At 44.6% G+C, this 16,895-nt stretch overlaps 1 protein-coding gene across 2 annotated transcripts in view; it reads left to right on the top strand.

Moving 5' to 3' along the window:
- The window catches only part of CLYBL (citramalyl-CoA lyase), a 212,270-nt gene that overhangs the window by 168,571 nt on the left and 26,804 nt on the right, over nt 1-16,895 (top strand). The window contains exon 8 of one of the 2 annotated variants that reach the window (XM_067293625.1): nt 10,432-11,052. The exons of the other annotated variant lie outside the window; for it this stretch is intronic. Within the exon in view, the coding sequence (XP_067149726.1) occupies nt 10,432-10,527 (96 nt within the window). The 3' untranslated portion in view covers nt 10,528-11,052. Of the gene's footprint in view, nt 1-10,431; nt 11,053-16,895 lie in introns of those variants that run through there. 2 annotated transcript variants of the gene reach the window in all.

The following is a 16,895-nucleotide window of genomic DNA, read 5'->3' on the forward strand; positions in this document are numbered from 1 at the left end:
AGAAGGGAATGTATTAGCTAATTGCTTGTGCATATACTGGTTCCTACACTGGCACAATCAGTCTTGAGGGAGTTATGCCAGGTGGGGAGAGCATGAGACAGATTTTCCTATGTGGGGCTGCAAAAGCTCCTAAGCAGGGCAGAAACTCATAAAAAATATTTGCTTGCCAACCTCCCTCCAGCAGGCATTCAGTGGATCATAATCTCTTTTCCTCCAGTCATTAAAGACCTGTGTCCGATACTTGGGGGTAGGTGGACTAGGATGGCGCTTTGACATTTCCACCACGAGAAGTTTCTCTGTGAGCTGGGAGCAGGCGGACTATGGCTGTGCTGCAATAACCTTTCCACCCAGAGGTAGCTCCTGGAGGAGGCCACTGCTGTCCTCCAAGACATGAACCCCGCAAAGGGTGCAGGATGCAGCCCCTTTGGGGTACTCCTTAGCACAGGCATAACCTGCCAGTCTTCATCAACCCAAGGTATGCAGCGTCTTGGTGCGAGCATGGGTACGGTTGTACCGCTTGCTTTTGGGCAGCCGCACTGGGCAGACACGCTCTCACTGCCCAGCAAAACTTCGCATTCCTTTTCATGGCTGTGGTGTGGGGCTTAGTGTGGACACCTATCCACTGCAGTGCGAAAAACCTGCTCAGCGCTACGCGAACCACAGAGGCAGCTACCCACATTTCAAATCTGTGTTTAAAAAGTATTAATGAGTCCAATGGTGCTCATGAGCCTTGTTACAATTTCCAAAGCCGGGTCTTACAAAAGATATAATGCTCAAACCAGATGGCCCTTTCTAGGGCTTACTGGGGGAATTCAAAAGTCTGTACAGCCAAAATATTGTTTCAGCTAATTTAAGTAGCAGCAGTCTTACTGCTTCTTCACTTCTCTGTTAGCTGGTGTTTTCACAGAATAGGAGAAAGCTTTTCTGCAAAAGCTCTGTCAGCTGAAATGGAGAATCTCAGTAAAAAATGACTGTTTAATCCTACTCAGAAAATGAATCTGAAAGTAGAAAAATATAGAATACAAAAATAATGGTGATTCCATTGTTGTTGACAGAAAGAGCTTCACTGTTATTACTTTTCTCTCCTGCGTTGTATTTTATGGCTACCTTCCCCTTCAGTATCGAATGCCTTTGTGTGTTCTGTAGGCATTTACTTCCAGCTGAAATTTTCTAGGCTATATTTAACAAACTGCTCCCATGACTGTAAACCTCAAGTTAGTTTTAAGTGACTTAATTAAGGGCAACTGAGGATACTAAAGTCTTAATATTAGTTACTTTTCATTTTTCCATATAATAATAGTGATGCTCATGGGGGGAAAAAGGAATGGTTGGATGTGATGTTTGTCCAGGAAGCTGCTTTTGTGCTGTAAAATAAATATTTGCTTGGCAGCAGCACCTCCACCAGTGTGCTCTCTAGGATTCTCCCCGATATGTTATGAAAAGCAGGATGGAAACTAGTTTGGCATATTCCTGATTTCTAGGGCTCTTTTTTCTGATTCTTTAATTTCATTTTTTCCTACTCTAGAGGAGCACACAGGAAGGCAACAACCACAATCAAAAGGAAACTAAAGAAAACATGAGGACACCAATAAAAAAACCTCATGTCTGCCTTTCATTCCGGAGTCTTAAACAGGTTGTTCTCCTCTCAATGAGAAACCCTGGTGGTTTGAAGCAGTTTCTGGGGTTGAACCAAAGAGGATCCACTGGCCCATCCCAGCCTAAATGGCTGTCCTCAGTGGTTCAGGCAGTTTGCCGGGCTGTGAAATGGAAAAACAGCCTGTCCGGCTCACAAAGCCGGGCAAGCCCCACATCCAATGGGCTGGGAAAGATAGTGTCAAGTGGAAGAGATGACACACTTCAAGACTGATGTAAAGGACCTCGTAGGTCCCTCTTCTTCTTCATCTTTCCCTGCCTCATTATGGACTTGCGGGATCAGGAAGTCCTTCCTGAACACTTTCTGTCAGAGTTCTTACACTGCTGCTAGGGATTTATTTGAGGTAAAAATTAATCTGTATTTCCTGTTGTTGCTCTTTCTCAACCTTTTGCCTCATCCCATCTGCTCCAAGAGGGAGAATCCTATCTCATAAAGACAGGCTGCTGCCTATGTCTGGCAATATGAACTGATATATCCTCTAACCTAACACTAATTCTAGTATAACACTGGTAAAAAGAAACAAAAAGTAGCAATAATTAAAGTTTCCTTCATGTAGACAAGATGGCTAGAGAGACTTGCTGATGTGCCTTTTTTCCAGAATTCCCTCCCTTCCATCCCTTAGTTCAATAGATCACAGAGACCCACTGTGCATCTCCTCTTGCCAACGAGAAATTTTAGACAGATCTATTCAGGGACCATTTATTTTCCCTGGAGATTTTTTGTGTATTCACTGAGTGTGAATTTCCTTCGCATATCTTACTACAAAAAAGCAATGAATGTAAAAGGATTCCTGGGTTTGGAAATGGAAATATGTAACCAGAAAAGTTCTGTTTGTATATCTTGCTATTTGTGGTGTCTTCAGTTTGTTATATGTGACTAGTCTAGTTATTTGGCATCTTTCCTTTCCTACATACTGCAATGATGTGAAAAAAAGGCTGAGAGTTGTTTGTCAGTCTGGTTTGGAGGCAGGAGAGGCTATTTTAAAATATTTTCTGAGCAGAGAGAAGTGGGAGGCATTATCTTGTTATATCCTGAAAAAATATGTTTGGTCATCCCAGAGATCCTTGAACATCTCCTAGCAGCTCACTAAACTTCAGAAGTTCTTCAGCAAAAGTAGGAAACGTGACACAAAGTGATGGCTTTTTGGCTACAACTTGCAGATGAAAATATTAATTAAACCTGCATTCAGCACCATCCATCACAGCTGCTAGTTTATTTCTTCCTCTAGACTTCCCCAAAATATGGTTTCAACCTCCTGTTTCAGGGGAAAGTCCTTGCTTTGCAGTTAGGCTAATCACTCCTCCCCCAGGCACAGACGCACTTCCATTTGCTGGGAGCAGGACTCCTGTCTCTTTTGTTCGTATACCTGTATGTAAAGCCAAGCATTCTTTTTAAGCCCCAAAGCAAAGATTTCCACATTTCCTCCACAGGGGATTGCTTAAAGAATGTGTGTTTTCATTTAATCCTAAGGGAAATTATCTTCCTTAATGCCATGCTTTTTAGGGGGACCCTTTGCTATCCACCTGCTTCCTTCTCTCCTCAGAAGAGCAAATCTGCCATTCTTCCAGAACACAAGCCTTTTATTTCCTGATAACAGTTTAACATTATGCAGGATTAGAGATCATGTTCTCAAATCTGGGCAGATTTTAGTGGGCTTATTCCATGTATTTTTGTGGTCTCAGAAAAGACACAACTAGACTTTGGGGATTTAGAAGTGGGAGATCCACTTAATTAAAATGGAAAAAAAAAAAGTTTCTCAGCTAATTCATGTTTCTTGCGCCTCTGGAGTTGAGGATGCTTGTCTATACATGTTCTCCATTTCCCCTCGTTAGAGGTACGCAAGGTTTGCACTGGCCAGCTGGCATTGCCAGTTCTGCTCTTTTCCATTTAGCCTGGCATCTGCCTGGGACTGCTCGTACAGGTCATAGGGCTTGCAAGGGGGCTTACATAATTACTTATTTAGACAATGGCTGTATTTACACACAGCCTCTGGCCTGGGTTACCAGAGTGGTATGGGAGCTCTGCTTGATTCACAAAATCTCCTAATGATGAAGGGGGTGGAGGAGAGAAGGGAGGCTGCCTCTCTGGTCCCCCTACTCCCATTTCCCCTAGGTCCTAGATGCACGTCCTCTCAACAAAAAGCCAAGCAGGGCGAGGAGGTAACACTATTGCCACACACACGTTGCAGAGATTTGGTCTGCAAAGGCAACTATTACTAGCCAAACTGGTAAGAAGACTAATTGAAGAAAAATACATCTTCATCAGCGGGGAACTATTTCTAACCCCGTGTCAGCAGAGTGCCACCAGAGGACTTCCCATCACTCTGGAGTTCATTCCCCTTCTGAGCAACAGTCTCTTTCCTATTAATATGGCCATACTGGTACCAGGTCACCTAACTGGTGGCAGAGGTTTTTTGAGAAGTGACTCCACAAGCATTAGACACTCCCCATCTTAGACCTATCTTTAATTCAAAATTCAGCAGCAGGTGCTTTCTTGTCAGTAGTGGAGTTTCACAGAATGATACCTTGGCTTTTTTTCCTTCTCTTTCACTCACCAGTGGGTCCAGAAGAAAACTGATGATCCTAGAAAAAATTTATCACAAGTACTCTGTACTGGCCAGAGTGTGCTCATTACACAGACTCCTTTCTGCCCATGCCAAGGCCTTACCTACTCACCAGGATCCAGTAGTACCTCCAAGCCTGCCATCTAAATCTCCTGACTACATTCACAAAGTAAACTCCTCCTGAAATACTGGCTGTCTCTACATAATGGTCCAGAGTATCCCATACGTCGACATGCACATGTATGAATATAGCACTATCAGCTATATTCTTTCATGTGATACAAGACAATTGAATTCTTTTTCTGCTATAGACCAGAAGCTTAGTGTAGATTTTATATGTATCGTTAAGAAAGGTTTGACTATTGTCACCATGGGAGTTAAACTTGTTGGCTATATGTATTATGAGATCTGGTAGAACAGACCATCAAATCGAAGGTTTGTTAGCAAAGGCTCATCAGTGGTCAAGGTAACCCAATAACAACAACGGTGATTCCCAAAACACAATGGGGAGTTCTCACAATCAGTGCTCACATCTGGAATTGTGTCTGTAATCAAATAGGAAATTGTAACTTATAGGACTTATCTGGTACTTTGGAATTTATATACTTGCTACACCTTAGGAAAGCCAATCCTCAAATCCAGCACTGATTCAGATTATAAATGGTTTCCAGTGGTCTAAGAACTGAGGGTCTGCAGTAACACTCTTAGTGAGTTCATTACTGTCATCCAGATGGGCATAGATAGAGACATACAGATAGATAAATACAGAAAGCGCAAATGCTGAGGAAAATGCCACAAGCACTCCCAGGTGAGGGAGTACCTCTAATTCTTCGATTTTGTTAGCCAAAGGGGACTAACTTGTCTGATCACTGTCCCACATGTCCCAGAACAATTATTATTTTACTTTAATTAACTCCTGTACTTTAATCCAAGCCACAGCTCAGAGAGAAGTGTGTCACATAACTATGAGATGCCTTAAGTGTTCTGCATCCTGATAGTTTTATCCAACCTGTTTCTCTAATTTCCTCAGCAATACATAATGAACCAAAAGACTGTGGGAGTAAAACCCCACATAACATCACATATTATATAAAAGGTTTCAGGAAAGTTGAGGAAGTTGGCTGTTTGGTTTCTTCTCCTTTCCTGGTTCCCCCAGGAAAACTGATCCCCAGCAGATACAGAAATCATTGACTCTGAATCCCATCTATTTACTTTCTAAAAAGATAAAATGCTTCTTGCCAAGAGAAAATTCTACTCTTTTGATGAAATGGTAATATAGATTTATGAAGCTCTTAACTACTCCCGAAGTTTTCATGGAGTAAAAGTTCCTGGATGCTGTCTCATACACACACACACATGCACACACAGACAGAGATGGTCTCAGTGTTCCAAGAACCACTGTGTTAAAACGTTCATCTTTTAGCCTTGGCATGTAACAGACCAATGCTGAAACTCCTTCTGTGACTTCATGCATTTCACTTGTTATAGGTGAAGGAAATCTTTAAGGATGGCATATACATATGGCATGTTCAAAAACTGTGTCCAAGATCCAGAGCAACACATGGCCATAATTGTCTTCTAAGCTGTCAAAGAACAGCCACCAATTATACATTGAACTTTGTTAGATCTGTTGGTTTTGGTAGTGGCTACATTTCTCCAGAAAGAGATTCATAAGGTACAAGCATAAGCCCTGTCAAGATCATGTGTTACAAAGTTTGGTTCTGAATGTCCTCAATCTCTCAGTCACCTGGAAACTTATTCCATTAGTTATTCGTAATGCTTAACTTGCCCCCTTTTTCATATGCCCATTTGTTTTGGCTCCTGACCTGTGAAAATGACTCTTCTCTGTCACCTCTGCATTATCACTCCCTTTGTCTGTGGGCTGGATCTTTGTATCATTTGGGGCTGACCATGCTCGATTCTCTTTTTTCCAAGTCTGTTATTTTTTTGTTGTTTCCTTCTGAAAAATCAGCAGCCTTCTATAATTTTAATTCCCTTCCAGCTGTTTTCTGTGTTTGCCAAAAGCCCTCTACGTTCCCTTCTCAAAGCACTTCAGGACATTGTGAAATTCAAAGTAGAGCTGTTAAAACCTGACTCGCCATGGCCTGCATCTTGCATAAATAGCTGTTACGTTTTTTAATGTTACTACTGTTTTAACAGAACATTAAATGTCATTGCGAATTTATTGCATTCAGATATGGCATGGTGCCTGGGGGATGCAGCAAGTTGCACAGTACTGGTCGTTCATCATTCAGCCTGGAGAGGGTGGCCTGATACAAAAGGTGGAGCTGGGGAGACGACTGCTTTGTGCACACTGTGGGCAGGTCCAACAACCCACAGAGAGAAGAAGAGCTAGATGGGCCTGCCCTCTTTTTATTTCTGAGTGCTATCCCAGAGCTATCCACAAAGGAAATATCTTTGAGTCTTTCCTCATTTGTCAATCAACTGGGAAGACCTCTAGCTAGTCTGCATAATTACCCAAATGGGAAATGTTGCCCGTTCACCTTTCTTCCTTGCTTTTTCCCTGGTATTCCCTGATAGTCTTCCTGACAGGGGCACACAGCTCTCAGGCTGAGCGAAGTCAAAGGTTGTACAAATACAAACTCCTCTCCTGTGTTGTGCTGTCTTCACAGCTGTTCACTTTAGGCGAGCCAAAGAGCTCTTACAGCTTCCATACTCTACAAGCTGGTGAGTGCAAAAGTCACTGTAATTCTCATAACACCTTTAGGATGTTCAGAGTATTGTTGCATTAAAAACAGCCTTGGATAAGGAAAGCAGAATGTGTGCTGGATTACCTAAAATGGATGTAGTGTTTTTGGCCCATAAATCCATCCATTACACAAAAAGGCTGTGGTCCCAACTTGCAGGGCAACGACTGCTGCAGTTGTCCTCAGTTCCCTCACCTCTCATGCCTTCCAGGTTACTTTTATATAGATATATTACCCTACGACTGCGCTCACCCACCACACCGGCTCAGGCTTTGCCTTCTGGCTGCTCCTTTTCCCAGCTCCTCTGTCAGTCTTTACGTTGAGGACCTGTTACTTCCAAGGGCATGTTTTACATGTTTGAGTCACCTGAAGGCAGGAGGCTTTCTGAAAAGGCTCCCACTGAATAATTTATACCGACGGTGTAGAGAGTGAGAACCAAAACAACACAACACAAGTGATCCAAACCCCAGCCTAGCCGCGCACACTAAAAGTCATTTCAATTCACACCACAAGTTTCCTTAAGAACTGACTTCTGATCCAACAGTTTAACTATTGGAAGTCTAAGCACAGGCTGGAAATGTGAGATTATTAAGAAAATTAGCCAAAAAGAAAATTTAGCTCTATGACTAAATTAATCACCAGGTTAACACTATCAAAGTAAATGGTGTTTATGGAAAGTCTTGTTTTCTTTATATTAACGTGAAAGAAAATCAAAAGAATGTTAAAGGCAAATTTCATCTAACAGAATTGGAAAAGAGGGCATGGGGACAAAGCTATAATTACTGGTATTTCCTATCTGTTGAAACCTGTGGGTGGAAAGTGTGGCAATGAATAGAGTATATTCAATGGCATCAAAATTGGTTTCTTTTTCTGGACTTTAGCTCAACACTGCAAATTAGCAGGGAGAAATTAAGCCTGAGTGAACAGGCAGAGAAGCCAACTTCTTCATGTTACTCTTGACTGCTGGAAAAACACATTTTTTTTCTTTCAAGAATTCAAACTAAAACCAATCAAAATTACAGATGCACATTAACAAGGGAATATACTGCATACCTAAAGTGGTTCAGTGTTCACATGTATATCTACTGTTACCCTGTTCTCCTTTTTAAACTTAAAACATGTTATTTTAATGAACAGAGGACAGACCTGCTGTTTAACTAACTTCTGCTTTCTAAAAAGACGTTTTGGCCCAGATTCATCCCGCTCAACTTAGGCACCTACAAAGGTGCCTAACTTAAGAGCATCCTGTATACAGTCAGTGGAGAGGACAGGACCCTGCAGATCATGATTGAGTCTACCCAGGATAGAATTGCCATTGCTGCTGCCTTTCTCTTGCTGTGAACTATTGCCAGTACTGAGAATAACGGTACTCCTAATTCAGCCATTTTACAAAGCTAGGAAGGATGATTCCAGACCTTAACATTTCTCTACTTACCTCTGTTACCCTGTCTGCAAATTTCTCTTTTAAACAATAGCTATTATTTGACTGAATACTTACAGAGAAATAGCCACAGTTAAAAGATGTTTTTCTTATGATGAAAATACGTATCTTGCACTAACCAGAACTTTCAGACCACTACATAGATGCAAATTTTTCTGAAGAACGATTTACAGAAGTCCTATGTCATAAAATGATTACTTAGCTCCTAATTAATTTTCACAACAATTAATAAATGGAACAGTTTGAGGTTGCATTTTCTGTAAATGTTTACAAGTGAAAATGGCTGAGATACTGCAAAGATAAAAAGTATATTATTATTATTATTATTACTTATGTAGGGTTGATTGGTTGCTCTGTAAATGAGAAATTAGATTTGAAGCATTTATCATTGAGTATCTGTCAGTCCCATTTTTTTCCAAGCCCGCCTAAGATATTACAAGCTGCAGTATGAAATCCTTCTTAGAATAGAATAATAGCTTTAAATATTAGGCTTTTAATGGCTTTAATACAGCATGTTCTCATATACAATAATATTCAGTTGTATTAATTTACTGTTTAGGGTGGATTTTTGTCTTAGTTGGCATAAAAAGTGGTTTAGTATTTCATTAATGCTGCTTCAGTCAAGCTAAATATGCCACCAGAGCAGCACCGTTCATAAAAATTTTTGCAAATGGCTTATATTTTCACTTTATTTATCAGATTCCTCTATTTAATTGTTATCAATCCTTACATGAAAAACAGAAAAAATAAACTGCTTGCTCTACTCTGCATTTCTCTTCCCATGCATGCACGTACACACATGCAGCTATCTTTCCTCACTCTGTTCTTGGTTAGTCTCACTCACTGTCAAATCTAAAATCAGTCTGTGATCTTGTATTGATTGCAGCAGGACATGAAAAGGGAGCAGTACTTCACAGAGACACCCCACACAATGCTGGAGCTGGGCCTTCAATTCTAAATTCTTCAGGGGAAGAAAATACTTCTTTGTTTTTTCAAGAATGTGTCAAAGTACAGTCAGAATTACAAATAAGATTTTTTTTTTGTTTGATTGCTGAACTTTGGAATATCTTGTTGCACAGCATTTTATCTTAAAAATTCTATTTCTTCAACACAAATGTAGATTAAAGCATCCAAAGCAACAAGTCAGGTGTGGCTCTACTTAACACATAATGTTTCTTCTGTTTAAGATTTAACTGCAATCTACAGTTAATTATTTTACACCTGTCACTATGGTACCAACACAAAATCCTTGGAAACAGTGACTTCTAAAATCTGCCCTGACTCTGGGATCATCATTGCTGTGACATGTTGGCCAGTTCTGGAGTAATTCTGGGAAATTCTCTATATGTACAGTGTTCAGGTGGGCTTTGAGTTGTTAGCAGAGTAGATTTGGGAAATATTAGCGCAACAGCCATTTACTTTTTCAGTTTTCATCCCACCACCTTACTCTAAACACAGGCCCAGTCTATCTTTAGCACAGGAGACTGAAGGAAAGATGCAGCAGCACAACCTTGCAACGCACACCCAAATGCGGAAAAGAAAACTTCCCTCCACCTGCCCAGAAAAGCTCATTTCTGTTTCCTGATGAAGATAACTATTCGTCCTATTCGTTAACTGGCTGTAACCATCGACAGGCGGTTTTGCACCACCCCTGTGGCACCCGCACACACAGCCGCGGCTGGACGCTCACCCTGAGGAGCCGTGCCTGTGAGCCGCCTGCCTGGCCTGGCCCCCACGGCCTGGCCGCTCTGTGCCCTGATGGGTTGTCAGCTAGAGAGGCTAAAGCAGGCAGGCTACATATAGGGCTTTTCTCTTTCTCTCTCTTTTTGCCTCTTCTTTCAAGCACTCAACTCCCAAGCACTCAGCTCCCACCACATTTCTTTTTTAATTTATTGTATTTGCCTCATGTTGGTTAGTTTGTCCTGTTCTAAAACTTGTTCAATATTCCTGTGGGATCTAACATTTCCTGCCTTGCGGATGTGTTTTAAAAAAAAAGGAAAATGAAAAAAAGCAAATGACAATTTCCAAAGGTCTTTTCAGGAAGTTTATATTCTCTCTTTTCCAGGGAGCCTTTACTTTCCATGGGAGTATGATAGACATGCCATTACTGAAGCAGGCACAGAACATTGTTACGCTTGCCACAGCCATCAAGAAAAAATGATCTGGTAAATGAAGCTCTCACCATGTGGCCACAGTAGCTGTTTTAAAAGATGACTATACTTCAGGAAAAAAATTAAATATATCAGGCTTAAGCAGAAATTCATTTACATTTTGCAGATCTGTCATAATTACTTGCCAGAACTGCTAATTACTAAAACTATTCGAGACTGAAACCACTGCTCACTCCTGTATGGCCCATGTACTCATAGCCTGCAATGAAGTCACATCACTGACTGTGTGTCATCACGATAATTACTACAAATGCAGGACTATGACTTCACTTAAGGGTAAAAGCAAAACCGTAAGCTGTGAGCTCTGTTAAAATAACAACTGAAAATCAGGTCAAATCACTTCTATTTTTATTTATGCTTCTTCCTGCTCTCACGTAGAAGCCCCACCAGAAAGGGCGAAGTCTTGAATAATCATCCACCAGTTTAAATAACTGTGATGAAAATTATTACCCTGTGTGGACTTCTCTTCCCCCCCCCCCTTTCTGTAAATGTGCAACAACCATTAAAAATATTGCTCCAACAATGCAAGACTCTTGACTTTTTCTTAAGTGGTTGCTATTCAGACCATTTCCTCCTGGAAACGTGGAACCCGGGAAGGGTTGGACAGCAATAAACTTGTAGTTTTCGGAGGCACAATGCAGCAGAACTTGTGCATATGGTCTCGAGTCAGATTTACATCACATTAGGGATACAGCTACAGGTCATGTGGGCCGTGTGGTTAACGGGCTTAGTAAAGCTGTTTTGAAGAGGTTAACCCAGCTTGTAGTAAGGGTAAATAAACATAACAACCAGGCATTGTCCTCTATTCAGCATGTACACTTATATGGAGGGCTAAAGGGTATTGAAGCTGCAGAGGATCAACTTGTGGTTGCCAGAGGACTCCAATGAAGTTTGAAACACCAACAATCAGAGATTTTGTTTCTGTTCCTCATTAAATCATGAGCTTTTGTGCTCAGACTATGAACGACTGTTCCTTAAGAAATTAACAGAATGGGAAGTTTTAAACTATGCACCAACCTTTTCATGACCTACACAGCAGCAATGCTGCTGCACTTAGACAAACACCGCGGGGAAGGCTGTTCTGTTTATTTAAATTTGTAAATAGAAAACAGTTGTTTTTTAGTTTCATTTTTCACTGCCTCCATGGCCATTTTACGTATGGAGTCACAGTGGCTTATTCCTCCCATCTGCTCGCTTATTCTGTTTCCCCTCCGTCTCCGGGCTGCATTTTTAAACATTTTTGTTATTTTTGTTTTAATTAAGAAAAAGAAAAAAACACAGTGCCTTCACGGCGCTGCTCGTGGGGTAGCAGCGGGGCCAGCGAGCCCGGGCGCGCCGAGGGTCCCGCCTCGCCGCTGCCCTCTCAGGAAATGGCGGCGGGGCCCGGGCGAGCGCCTCCCAGGGACACCCCCGGGCCGAGAGGCGGTGGGGTGGGTCGGCGTGGCGGCCGAAGCCGCCGCCGGCGAGCGGGCTGGGAGGGCAGGTCGGGCAGCCGGGCCGAGCGCTGCCTCCGCCGCACTCCTGGAGGAGCAGGACGAGACGCGCTGCGGAGCGGAGCGCGGAGGCGGCAGGGAGACAGCCCCGAGCTCGCTGCGGGGCTGAACCGGGGACGGCTGTGCGGCCGGGGACGCGGAGCCGCCCGCGGGGAAGGGGGCGGTTGGCGGGCGCGAGGAGCGGGGCCGGGCGGGGCCTACCGGCAGCGGCGCGCGTGGCGCTGCCTCAAGGGGAGCGGCGCGAGCGACCGGTAGAACCGTTACCAGCTCCCGCCACTCCCCGCGCGCGGCCGCCGCCCCGCGCCTTCACCGCACCCGCGGGCCAAGCCGGGCCAGGCGGCCCGGCGGAGCCCCCCGCGGCCCCTTCGCGGCTGGGAAGGCGGCGCTGGGCGGGCGGGCGAGCGAGCGAGCGAGCCGCCGCCCCCCCGGTGCCGCCCGACGGCGCTAAGTGATCTGTTACCGCGCGCGGACCTCGAGGCTAATCTGATTAATTAAAGACTACCTGTTTATATTGCGCCTCGCAACTCCTTCCCCCCCCCCCCCGCGCGCGCCCCCCAGTCGTTTCAGAGCACCCTCTGTTATTAATTCCTGGATGACTAAATTATGGGTAACACTATTAAAACATTATCAGAACTAATGAGAAACAATTACTTAGAAGATGAGCTGGGACAAGGCGGTGCGGGGCACATTTGTAGTTATCCCCGCAGATTACGTTAATAAATCATCAGGTGCAAGGCAATACGGAGGCAAGGCCTGGCGCGGGGGGGAGGAAAATGAGATAGAGGGTGGGTTTTTTTCCTTTTCGCATAATTTTTTCATTAATCTCAATAGGACCCGCGTGGCGTAGTTTTATTCCCTTAATACCGCGCCGGGGGGAGGAGGGGAGAGATTTCAAAATAATAATAATAATGTCTTCATTGTTTCACTGAAGTCCTAATGCGGCGGGTGACGCGCCGGCGGGCGCGCACCCTGCGCCGCCGCGCGGAGTCCGCCCGCCCCCGCTGCCCGCCGCCGCCAGCCGCTCATGCGGGGTGAAGGCGGCTCGAGGTGTTTGCGCACAAGCGCAACGGGCCGCCTAAATAACTTCATTTCGTGACCTGGGTGCGCAGAAATAAGATATGCAAATTTATTTACACCGACGCCCGACTTCGGATATGTTCGAATTTCCTCTTAAATTTCACTGATTTCCCCCCCCCCTTCCCCAGCGGAAAATCCCTGCTTCCATTTAACGGTCTTAATGATTTTCGCTTTATAAGAAATAAAATCCGCTCTGATTTGTTTTTAGTTTACTTTAGGAAGCTTTACGTGTTTTCCGGCTTTATTCTTTTTCTCTCTCTTTCCCGCCTGGTGCTAGGCAAGCAATTGATGAAACAAAACAGATTATAAGATTAGCAGCAGGATTTTGTGCATATTAATGATAGGGAAGGGCACCGAATGGGTTTGTAATTGCAGATCTTGCGCCGGGGATTGGGAACTGTAGCCCTGCTACAGCAGAGACCCCCCTGTGAGGTTTTCACATTGGAACTTAGGGGAAAAGTGAAAAAGTAATTACCAGAGCACAACATTGAAATGTTAAAGCACTTATTCTTTCTTTCAGCGTTCTGTTTTAAAGGGGGGAAACGGGCAAAATGGAAAATAAATTACTTTCAAATAAGTAGGTTAGCACCTGAATGCTGGTGCGCATTTTCCCTTTTTTTTAAATTCTAGCAATTATTTAGCAGGGCATTTGCTTCTGAACCTACCATCCAAGCAGCAGAAACGGGGGAAGGGAGGGCACGGAGACCTCGGGAACAGAGGAGCAATCCGCGTGTGGGGTTTGAAGAAAATATCGCCAGGAAAGCTGTTCAAAGCTGCAGTTTGAAATTTAGAGGGATTTTTTTTCTTTTGGTTTTGTTTTGAAATCGGGGCTTGAAAGGAAAAGATTGTTTTGGTTTCCCTCTTCAACACAAGCATCAAACGGTATTTTAGCAAGGGATGCATTTCACAACCACAAATCCCTTCCAGGAACGGCATGTTCTCTGTAATATCGAGAAGTAACCTGACACTGAATTTTAACTCTTATTAAGGGTCCCTCCGTGTTTCTTGGACTGGTTCAGTGCTCCTTATGTGAGACCACTATTCTTAAAATTTGAATTTTGCATTTAAAACACAGCGTTCCTTTACTGACTTTTCTGATCGTTTTCTCCTATGATTAACAGCAAAAAATGGCTTTGGTTTAACAGCACGTACTCGAGCGTATTGTTTTAATTCCGCTTTCAACGGAAAATAAATGTATCTGGGGGAAATTAGGCTTTGAAAACTTTTTTTACGATCCAGTAAAACGGAGTATCTGCTCCTCAGGCAGTAATTTCTGATTCCGAATTGGAGGGGAAAAAAAATCTTTGCATTTCGTCCATCCCATAGCCCTCTCTTCTCCCACCTCCACCTCCGCCTCCCTCAGATTTGAGAGCGCGACAGAACTCCTAGCCAATATTATTTTTAACTACTATTTTAAAGATGATGTGTGCGGGGGAGGGGGGGAATAAAAGCCCGTGAGGGCGGTTGTTTTAATTTTTTTTTTTTCTGCCGCGGGAAGCACAGCGGTCTGGGGTCGTTGCTTGCGCGGAGCGGAGCGCTGGGGGGAGCCGTGTGGGCGGCCGCCCGGGGGCGCCCCGGGACCCCCACTCCAGGGACTTGGGGGGGGGGGCGGTTTGGGGGCGCTGCCTTCCCCCCCTCCAGCATGCCCCTGGGGTGTGGGGTTGCTTTTGAGCTGCCTCGCTAGCCGGGGGGGGCGAGAAACTCGCCGCCGCCCCGGGACCGAGCTCCGCCACCGCTTCAGGCCGGACATGGCGCGGCGAGGCCGGTGGGTGCCGGTGGACCTGCCCGCCCGCCATGGTAGCGGCTGAAAGACCGGCCCGTGCCCCCGCGGCGGCCGGGACACTGCCGCGTCTTTGTGCGCCGTTGCTAGGCGCCCCGGCCACGCAGGGGACGGCGAACGGGCACGTTAAAGGGAGCCGTTAAACTGCTGCAGTAACGGCTCCCCCGCCCCCCGCACCCTTGGGTGCCGGGACGAGGGCACCTATGGAGAGGCCACCTGTGCGCGCACAGCACACACAGCTCCTCTGGGGAGCTGCCCCACGCCTACGCTGAGGTGTTAGTGCCCGCCATCACAGTCCCCCACCGTGCTCCTCAGCCCCAGGCCCTGCCACCTCAGGGTGCCCGGGCCCTCCGGCCGTGCGGAGCGGGACGGGGGGTTTCTTCCCCGCGTCTGTCCCGGCAGGGGATGAGGCGCGGAGCAAAATACCCCCTGCACACACCTAGGGCAAGCAGAGGAGAGATCAGACAGCCTCGCCACATTTGAGGGTTGTCGCTCTCCGAATCAAATCCGAAAAGGAAACTTCAGAATCTTTGATAGCAATGCAAAGGTGCTACTCATAATTATGTCCCTAGATATTCAAAAGGCCTGATTCTTCAAGCTGTTGCAGGTGCCTGCAACCTGCTGCAATCGTTTGAAGCTCATCATCCTGGTGAGACTAAGGAGAGCTAAATACCTGTACTACCTGTTTGGGCCTCTGTCTTTTAAAGTGGCGCTCCATGTAGCTTTGGGGCTTGTGCTTGTGATTTTACTCCTGTTTCTGCTAACACTGCTGATGTTATTAAGGTTGTGATACCAAGCACATGCATCAATTAGGAAGTTTCAAAAGTGAAGCTTGCTGTAGGTAAAAAAACACTTGTCCCTGTGTCACACATGAATGCATGAATGAGCCTCAAATACGTGGGAGACAAGTTCATGCTGCTGGCACAACCTTGCCTGGCTGCTGACGCCCAACTTCTCTCTCAGTTGGCTTTTGCAGTTATCCCTAAAATGCAGCAATGTCTGTGCAGGTCTGGCACACTGTGGGATGTGACTAGAAATGCTTCATCTTAACTCTGCACATCCAGTCCTGCTTAAAGGTGCAGCTCAGATGTAGCTGATAGTGGATGTATCACTGCTAATTTGACCGTCACTGACAATCCAGCCACCCGTTTTACCACAAAGAGACCTGTGGTTGCATAACATTGAATTAAATATATTTGGGGGTGAGGGGGAAACTGGGGGCAGAGGATGTACAAGAGCTGTACCGTTGTATCATTGGCATTGCTATATGAGAGCAGAAGTGGGAGAACAAATCACTTCTGGTGTCTTTACCATCAGCACTTGTGCAAAGGGTTGTCTTTTAGAGTTTAACAAGGTCCCACAGCTCTGTGATACCACATTAGAGTGCAGGGAAGGGATGTGCTCTCTGTCTTCTCTGACGTCCAAGAGATACCACAGAAAGAGCTTGCCCTACGGAGGCTTTCCATCCTTGCTTGCCTCACAGGAATGCCATTCCTCTGCTTCAGTACCTGTGCTACTGCTGTAGTACTAGCAAAAGCCTACACGTTGGTTTGAAAGTGTTCAGTCATGATACTCTACTCAGAGACTGCTTAAAGTATATAGTAGATAGAGGCACTTCTTTTTCTTTCTTTACAATCCATTTTGAAAAAAATATTTCCTCCAGAAAGAAAAAAAAAGCCAGCCCCATAATAATAGCAAAATCTCTATTTGTGCAGTAGTAATATTTTGCAAGAAATTACAAAATCCAGAGGTGAAGTGGATTAACTGACTTCACCATGCATGGTGTCTAAGTTTTTGTTGACTATTAAGGGTATGCCAAATTTACTGAAAGAAGGAACACCATAAGTTCAGTAGTAAATGTAAATATGTTTCTACATTGTAGCTATATTAGGCAATTATAGTTTATGTCCTCCTTAGTGTTTTAACTAACATGTATTAATCAAAGTGAATGTGTGAGAGATGCGTAAAGTGCAAGTTTGCAGGCAAAGGGCAATGAGTTAGTGCAGGT

The sequence above is a fragment of the Apteryx mantelli genome, chromosome 1 (assembly GCF_036417845.1).
Source record: "Apteryx mantelli isolate bAptMan1 chromosome 1, bAptMan1.hap1, whole genome shotgun sequence".
Taxonomy (NCBI): domain Eukaryota; kingdom Metazoa; phylum Chordata; class Aves; order Apterygiformes; family Apterygidae; genus Apteryx; species Apteryx mantelli.